This window comes from Amblyraja radiata, chromosome 25, assembly GCF_010909765.2.
Source record: "Amblyraja radiata isolate CabotCenter1 chromosome 25, sAmbRad1.1.pri, whole genome shotgun sequence".
Taxonomy (NCBI): domain Eukaryota; kingdom Metazoa; phylum Chordata; class Chondrichthyes; order Rajiformes; family Rajidae; genus Amblyraja; species Amblyraja radiata.
The window spans coordinates 5,638,808-5,647,528 of NC_045980.1; the positions used below are offsets into that span (position 1 = coordinate 5,638,808).

The window sequence follows — 8,721 nt, forward strand, 5'->3', positions numbered from 1 at the left end:
CCGACGTTGGACAGAGCTATAGTAATCGGTGACTCTGTTGTCCAAGGTACGGACTGGAGATTTTGTGGTGGCAGGCGAGATGCGAGGATGGTCTGTTGCCTCCCTGGTGCCAGAGTTCAAGATGTCACGAGCTGACTTCAGAACATCCTTGAGAGGGAAGGTGAACAGCCGGCAGTAGTTGTGCACGGGGGCACAAACGACATTGGAAAGAAGAGGAAGCAGGTTCTGCAACGCAAGTTTAGAGAGTTAGGAAGAAGACTGAAAAGCAGGGCTTCTAGGGTGGTTATCTCTGGATTGCTTACAGTACCTCGTGCTAGTGAGGGCAGAAACAGGGAGATAGGGGATCTGAATGTGTGACTGGGGGCTGGTGCAGGGAAGAATTTGGATTTATTGACCACTGGGATCTCTTCTGGGGCAGGGGTGACCTGTACAAAAGGGACTGGTTACACCTTAACTGGATGGGGACCAACGTTCTGGCAGGCTTGCTAGTGCTACATGTGTGGATTTAAACTAAATAGTGGGAGGGGAGGGGTTGACAAATTGGGAGTATAAAGATGGTGTTAAAGTGGAAGTGAGCACAGGAAAATTTACAAGACTCCCGAAGGAATGTTTGAGAAGAGATAAGAGATTAAGATCAGGGCCAATAGTGACCAGTGTGAGAGGGGAGGTGAACACCGTAGTTAAAGTGTTGTATATGAATGCGTGAAATACAATAAATAAAGTAGATTCGCTTGAGGCTTAGTTAGAAATTGGAAAGAATGATGGGAGAGGGGGCGCTGTCCTGTGCATGGCTGCCCAGCCAGCAGCTGTCCGTCTTTTCATCTCTTTTATTTTTTATTTTTAGTTAATTTAGTAAGTGTTTTTGTTCTGGAGGTCTAAACCTTTTTATGTGGGGGGTGGGGAAGGGGGAAACTATCTTTCAGGGTCCCTACCTGGTCGGAGAGGCGGCTTTTCTCCGGGCTGCAGTTTCGACCCGTCCTCGAGGCCTACCAGCGGGCCTGGAGCGGCGTTTCCTGTCGGGGACCGCCCAGAACCACGGCTCCAGCAGCGGCACAGCGCTGGAACGCTATCGCGGAACGGGCGATGCCTTGCCCGGCTCGCCGCGCTGGAGCTCCGGTGAGCTGAAGACCGCCGAGAAAAACATCGCGGAGCTGCGGGACTGTGGAGCGGCCGGCCGCGGGCAGCGGCGCTGTACTTTACATCGGGAGCCTGGGATCTCTTGATGAGATCGCCAGTAGTGGAGCTCCATCCGGCGTGGCCTTGTTGGCTTCGGAAGCCTCGGCCTCCATAACGGAAGCGGCCGTTCCAGGTGTCCCAAGCCGCTGTGAGGATTATCCCGACGCCGGAGCACCATCACCCGGCGAGAATGGCCTGGAACATCGGGTCTCCGTGGAGCCAACTGTGGAGGCCTCAATAGGCCCGACTATGGGTGAACTGGGGATGGGGACTGGACATTGTGCCTTCCCTCATAATGGGAACCATTGTGGCGGGATGTTCTTTATGTTTAAATCTCTTATTAATGTTATGTCTGTATTCTTTCTTTATGTGCTGCATGGCAAGAAGCATTTCACTACACCTAGGTGTATGTGACCATTAAAATAACCTTTGAACCTTTTGTGGGAATTACAGAGACATGGCTGCAAGAGGACCAGGGCTGGTAACTGAATATTCAAGGGTATACGTCCTATCGAAAAGACAGACAGGTGGGCAGAGTAGCTCTGTTGGTGAGGAATGAAATTCAGTCCCTTGCAAGGGGTGACATAGAATCAGGAGACATAGAGCCAGTAGGGATAGAGCTGAGTAATTGAAAGGATAACAAGATCCCAATGGGAGTTATCTACAGGCTCCAAAACAGTAGCCTGGATATAGGGTGCAAGTTGAATCAAGTTAAAATTGGCATGTCGCAAAGGTAATGCTACGGTTGTTTGGGAGATTTCAACATGCAGGTAGACTGGAAAAATCAAGTTGGTACTGAACCCCAAGAAAGTTTGTGGAGTGCCTCCGTGATGGATTCGTAGAGCAGCTTGTACTGGAGCCTACCAGGCAGAAGGCAATTCTGGAGTTAGTGTTGTGTAATGAACCGGATTTGATAAAGGGAACTCGAGGCAAAGGAGCCATTAGGAGGTAGTGACCATAATATGATAATTTTTAATCTACAATTTGTGAGGGAGCAGGGAAAAATAGGAAGTGTCAGTATTACAGTTGAACAAAGGGGACTATGGAGCCATGAGGGAGGAGCTGGCCAAAGTTGACTGGAAAGATATCCTAGCAGGGTTGATAGTGGAACAACAATGGCAGGTATTTCTGGGAATAATACAGCAGGTGCAAGATCAGTTCATTCCAAACAGGAAGATAGATTCCAAGGGGAGTAAGGGGTGACCATGGCAGACAAGGGAAGCCAGGGACAGTATAAAAATAAAAGAGAAGAATTGTAACATAGCAAAGATGAGCGGGAAGCCAGAGGATTGGGAAACCTTTAAAGAGTAACAGAAGATAACTAAAAAGGCAATACAGGGAGAAAAGATGAGGTACGAAGGTAAGCTAGCCAAGAATATAAAGGGGGATAGTAAAAGCTTCTTTAGGTATGTGGAGGAAAACATTAGTTAAGACCAAAGTTGGACCCTTGAAGACTGAAACAGGTGAGTTTATTATGAGGAACAAGGAAATGGCAGACGAGTTGAACAAGTACTTTGGATCTGTCTTCACTAAGGAAGACACAAACTATCTCCCTGTGTACTAGTGGCCAGAGGATCTAAGGTGACGGAGGAACTGAAGGAAATTCACATTAAGCAGGAAATGGTGTTGGTAGACTGATGGGACTGAAGGCTGATAAATCCCCAGGGCATGATGGTCTGCATCCCAGGGTACTTAAGGAAGTGGCTCAATAAATTGTGGATGCATTGGTGATCATTTTCCAATGTTCTATAGACTCGGGTTCAGTTCCTGTGGATTGGAGGGTAGCTAATGTTATCCCACTTTTTAAGAAAGGCGGGAGAGAGAAAACAGGGAATTATGGACCAATTAGCCTGACATCGGTGGTGGGGAAGATGCTGGTGGCAATTATAAAAGATGAAATAGCGGCACATTTGGTTAGCAGTAACAGGATCGGTCTGAGTCAGCTTGGATTTACGAAGGGGAAATCATGTTGACTAATCTTCTGGAATTTTTTGAGGATATACAGTGGCTTGCAAGTTTTCATACCGCTTGAACTTTTCCACATTTTGTCACGTTACAACCACAAACGTAAATGTATTTTATTGGGATTTTATGTTATAGACCAACACAAAGTGGTGCACAATTGTGAAGTGGAAGGAAAATGATACATGGTTTTCAAATTTTTTTACAAATAAAAAACTGAAAAGTGTGGCGTGCAAAAGTATTCAGCCCCCCTGAGTCAATACTTTGTAGAACCACCTTTCGCTGCAATTACAGCTGCAAGTCTTTTGGGGTATGTCTCTACCAGCTTTGCACATCTAGAGACTGAAATTTTTGCCCATTCTTCTTTGCAAAATAGCTCAACCTCAGTCAGATTGGATGGAGAGCGTCTGAGAACAGCAATTTTTAAGTCTTGCCAGAGATTCTCAATTGGATTTAGGTCTGGACTTTGACTGGGCCATTCTAACACATGAGTATGCTTTGATCTAAACCATTCCATTGTAGCTCTGGCTGTATGTTTAGGGTCATTGTCCTGCTGGAAGGTGAACCTCCGCCCCAGTCTCAAGTCTTTTGCAAACTCTAACAGGTTTTCTTCCAAGATTGCCCTGTATTTGGCTCCATCCATCTTCCCATCAACTCTGACCAGCTTCCCTGTCCCTGCTGAAGAAAAGCATCCCCACAGCATGATGCTGCCACCACGTTTCACAGTGGGGATGGTGTGTTCAGGGTGATGTGCAGTGTTCGTTTTCCGCCACACATAGCGTTTTGCATTTAGGCCTTTTTTTCAACAATGGTTTTCTTCTTGCCACTCTTCCATAAAGGCCCGATTTGTGGAGTGCACGACTAATAGTTGTCCTGTGGACAGATTCTCCCACCTGAGCTGTGGATCTCTGCAGCTCCTCCAGAGTTACCATGGGCCTCCTGGCTGCTTCTCTGATCAATGCTCTCCTTGCCCGGCCTGTCAGTTTAGGTGGACGGCCATGTCTTGGTAGGTTTGCAGTTGTGCCATACTCTTTCCATTTTCGGATGATGGATTGAACAGGGCTCCGTGAGATGCTCAAAGCTTGGGATATTTTTTTATAACCTAACCCTGCTTTAAACTTCTCCACAGCTTTATCCCTGACCTGTCTGGTGTGTTCCTTGGGCTTCATGATGCTGTTTGTTCACTAATGTTCTCTAACAAACCTCTGAGGCCTTCACAGAACAGCTGTATTTATACTGAGATTAGATTACACACAAGTGGACTCTATTTACTAATTAGGTGACTTCTGAAGGCAATTGGTTGCACTGGATTTTATTTAGGGGTATCAGAGTAAAGGGGGCTGAATACTTTTGCACGCCACACTTTTCAGTTTTTTATTTGTAAAAAAATTTGAAAACCATGTATTATTTTCCTTCCACTTCACAATTATGTGCCACTTTGTGTTGGTCTATCACATAAAATCCCAATAAAATACATTTATATTTGTGGTTGTAACGTGACAAAATGTGGAAAAGTTCAAGGGGTATGAATACTTTTGCAAGCCACTGTATGTACGAAAATGGACAAGGGAGAACCAGTGGATGTCCTATACCTGGACTTTCAGAAAGCATTTGATAAGGTCCCACATAGAAGATTAGTGGGAAAAATTAGGGCACGTGGTACTGGGAGTAGTGCTGACATGGATAGAAAATTGGTTGGCAGACAGGAAACAAAGAGTAGGGATTAATGGGTCCCTTTCAGAATGGCAGGCAGTGACTAGTGGGGTACCGCAAGGGTCGGTGCTGGGACCGCAGCTATTTACAATATACATTAATGATTTAGATGAAGGGATTAAAAGTAACATTAGCAATTTTGCAGCTGACACAAAGCAGTGTGAACTGTGATGAGGATGCAGGGTGACTTGGACAGGTTGGGTGAATGGGCAGATGCAGTTTAATGTGGATAAATGTGAGGTTTGGTGGCAAAAACAGGAAGGCAGATTATTATCTGAATGGTGTCAAGACGGGAAAATGGGAAGAACAATGAGATCTGGGGGTCCTTGTTCATCAGTCACTGAAAGTTAGCATGCAGGTACAGCTGGCAGTGAAGAAAGCTAATGGCATGTTGGCCTTCATAACAAGAGTTGAGTATAAGCGCAAAGAGGTCCTTCTGCAGTTGTACAGGGCCATAGTGAGACCACACCTGGAGTATTGTGTGCAGTTTGTCTCCAAATTTGAGGAAGAACATTCTTGCTATTGAGGGAGTGCAGCGTTGGTTCACAGGGTTAATTCCCGAGATGGCAAGACTGTCATATGTTGATAGAATGGAGCGGCTAGGCTTGTATATTCTGGAAGTTGGAAGAGAGGGATCTTATTGAAACATATAAGGGTTTGGACACGCTAGAGGCAGGAAACATGTTCGCGATGTTGGGGGAGTCCAGAACCAGGGGCCACAGTTTAAGAATAAGGGGTAGGCCATTTAGAATGTAGATGAGGAAAAACCTTTTCACAAAGAGGGTTGTGAACCTGTGGAATTCTCTGCCTCAGAAGGCAGTAGAGGCCAATTCTCTGGATGCTTTCAAGAGAGAGTTGGATAGAGCTCTTAAAGATAGTGGAGTCAAGGGATATGGGGAGAAGGCAGGACGGGGTACTGATTGTGGATGATTATTCAGCCATGATCACAGTGAATGGCGGTGCTGGCTCGAAGGGCCGATTGGCCTACTCCTGCACCTATTGTTTCAAAGGCACAAAGTTCCTGAAACATCACTGTCCATGTTCTCCACAGATACTGTCTGACCTGCTAAGTTACTCCAACACTGTTTCCTTTTGTGTATTAACTGGTGTTTGCAGTACTTTGTTTCTTCACTTCACCACATGGTGTTGATGGACACCCAGGAAAAGTCTCGATGGACTCTGTACTAAATACATTCAACTAATGCGGTATGGAAATCAACAACAGACCATGTTGATCACAACCAACCCAATAGAACATAATGATAGAAGGGTCTGAAGAAGGGTTTCGGCCCGAAACGTCGCCTATTTCCTTCGCTCCATAGATGCTGCTGCACCCGCTGAGTTCCTCCAGCAATTTTGTGTACCCCAGAACATAATGATAACTTAGTTCAAGTGAGCCTATTGATCTGAAATGCTAATTTCATGTTTAACTGCACCAATGTTAGACAGAAGCTCTATTCAACCCACTCTTTGAATACTGCATCCAGCCCTGATCATCAGGAGACTATAAAGCTTAGTAGCAGAATACAGGTTTCCAATGATGACCTCTGCAGGAAATCTGAATCAAAGTTTAGACTGATCAGTTTTGTAAAATAAATGATTCTCCAGTATGTTACATATTACAGGATTAAAATACTCAAGAACATTGTTTTAAATCAAACTGTACAAACAAACTAACATTGTAGGCTTAGCAATACCAGTGGGTTTAAAAAAAAAACATAATAGGAAATCATTGATACATTCAAGTGAGCAATAGGTGGAATAAGGTGTTAGTGGAAATAATGGAGGAAGATTAAACCCTAAGGTTTGGATGTTCCAATGAGGCGAATTAAGGAAGTCCCCAAATAGATTAATCTATCTACTGATTAAACAAAGAGGTTGGAAACCCAGGATAAAAATAGAAAATGTTATAACTTCTCAAGGGATCTGGCAGCATGTGTCGAGCAAGAAAATGTTGAAGTTTCAGCTGGGTGGCTTTTCATCAGATCATGATTCTGATGAAATGTCATGGACTGGAGATGTTAACTGTTGTTCTTCTGCACAGATGCTGCCTGGCCACCAGAGTATTTCCAACCATCTTCTGAAAGGCAGGTTTGGCTCTAATTCAATGCACCAATTACATCTGGAAAATCTGGTGAACGTATTCCATCTGTGGTACATTCCCAAGTGTGCAGAGAGCCGGAGGCGCAATGAAGGTATTAATTAACGTACACTGCGAAACATGCATTGCTGAATCCACAATCAATTAAAGCAACACGGTTTTCTCGGAATAGCATTCAAAAGAAACATTGGGATTAGCTCAGTTAGATACAGCAGTTCAAGTTTAACGAAAGTAAGCAACTACACTTAATTTCTAGAATAAAAGTCACATAATTAGAAAATAATAACTGCAATTACAACCCCATCAAGAATATTCGTTACCCATCGTGCCTAGATCAAATTAAAATCTAAACAAGTTAAAATCGTATCTGGGAATGAGGCAAAGAGAGTTTGCAAAACAACCCATATAAACACGCCGAGCCCAAACTTGTCCTGGAGTTGGGTCCGAGGGAAATCAGCCATTTCCACGCAGCATCCGATCGTTCATGTTGGGAGGAGAAGCCGAGCCCTTACCTGCTCCGAGCAGCGCGTACAGCGTGAGGCCCAACACAGCGACGAACGGCAGGTGTCGGCCGCGACCCGTCGACCCTGGGCCCATCGTCCCGCGTTAGTTCCCGGGGCTCGGGCTCTTCCTGCTCGCGAGGGAGGGCGGGCGGGCGGTTTGGGAGAGCGCGCGCCCTGCAGCTCGGCTCAGCTCACCTGTCGTCACCGCCTCCCGCAGATCCCCGCCCCCAGCACGTCGCCAGGTGAGGCGGCCTCGCCCATTCCCGCCCCTCACTCCGTCACTCTTCCCGCCCACAGCATGGCTCCGCCCCCAGGCCGTCGTCCGCCAGGTGCGGCCTCTCCCCGCCCTCGGCCCGTCCCGTCCCGCCGCCGTCCGCCAGGTGCAGCGGCATGGCCCCCGGTCCCGATCTTCTCCTCCCCCAGCCTGTCACGACTTTCCGCATCTCTCCGCCCCCAGCTCGTCGTCCGCCCGCCAGGTGAGGCCGCTCCGCCTTCGGCCTCTCCCCGTCCCCGCCCCTCACTCCGCCCATGTCTATCACCGCCCCCGGCCTCCCCCCTCTGCCTCTCCCGGCCCCCAGCCCTTCCCCACCCGCCAGGTGAGGCCGCTCCGCCTTAAGCCTCTCCCTGGCCTACCCCCTCTCCCAGCCTCAGCCTCCCCCCTCCTCGGCCTCTACCCACCCTCAGTCTGCCCTCTCTCCTCCACAACCTCTCTCCACCCCCAATCTGCCCCCTCTCCCCCCTCACTCCCAGCCTCTCCCCACCACCACCCAGATGTGCGCCCCTCAAGCCCAAATGCAGCTTATGTTGGAAACAAAAAAAGATGCACCGATCACATCAAAAATATCTGGTGAAGGTATTCCATCTGTGAGTACACTGGCGGCAACTTAGAAATGGAGCAGGAGATTTGTACAGTGTCAGGGGTTATGGAGAGAAGGCAGGAGAATGGGGTTGAAAGGGAAAGATAGATCAGCCATGATTGAATGGTGGTGCAGACGATGGGCTGAGCGGCCTAATTCTACTCCTATAACTTATGAACTTATGAAGTGAAGTACGAGTAAATGAGGCAAATAGGTAAATCCAGTCAGACTTGGCTTTTAACGATCAGTATGTAATTAATTAATTATTGTGTAGCACCTAGAGACTTCAAAGTCAGGAAAGGTGCAGTATACATTTGTTTATGTTATTATCCTGACAATTATACCTGCTTGTCATAATTTAAACTCTGCGATCCTGTTTACGTGCATGAAGCTACATGATTCCTAGTTT

The 8,721-nt window shown here is 46.9% G+C and overlaps 1 protein-coding gene across 1 annotated transcript in view; it reads right to left on the reverse strand.

Annotated features, from left to right (window-relative positions):
- vsig10 (V-set and immunoglobulin domain containing 10) overlaps positions 1–7,678 on the reverse strand; it is a 52,537-nt gene extending 44,859 nt beyond the window's left edge. Inside the window, exon 1 of the mRNA XM_033043116.1 lies at positions 7,465–7,678. Within this exon, the coding sequence (XP_032899007.1) occupies positions 7,465–7,549 (85 nt within the window). The 5' untranslated portion in view covers positions 7,550–7,678. The remainder of the gene's footprint in view (positions 1–7,464) is intronic.
- Between the last annotated feature and the right edge of the window lie 1,043 nt (positions 7,679–8,721).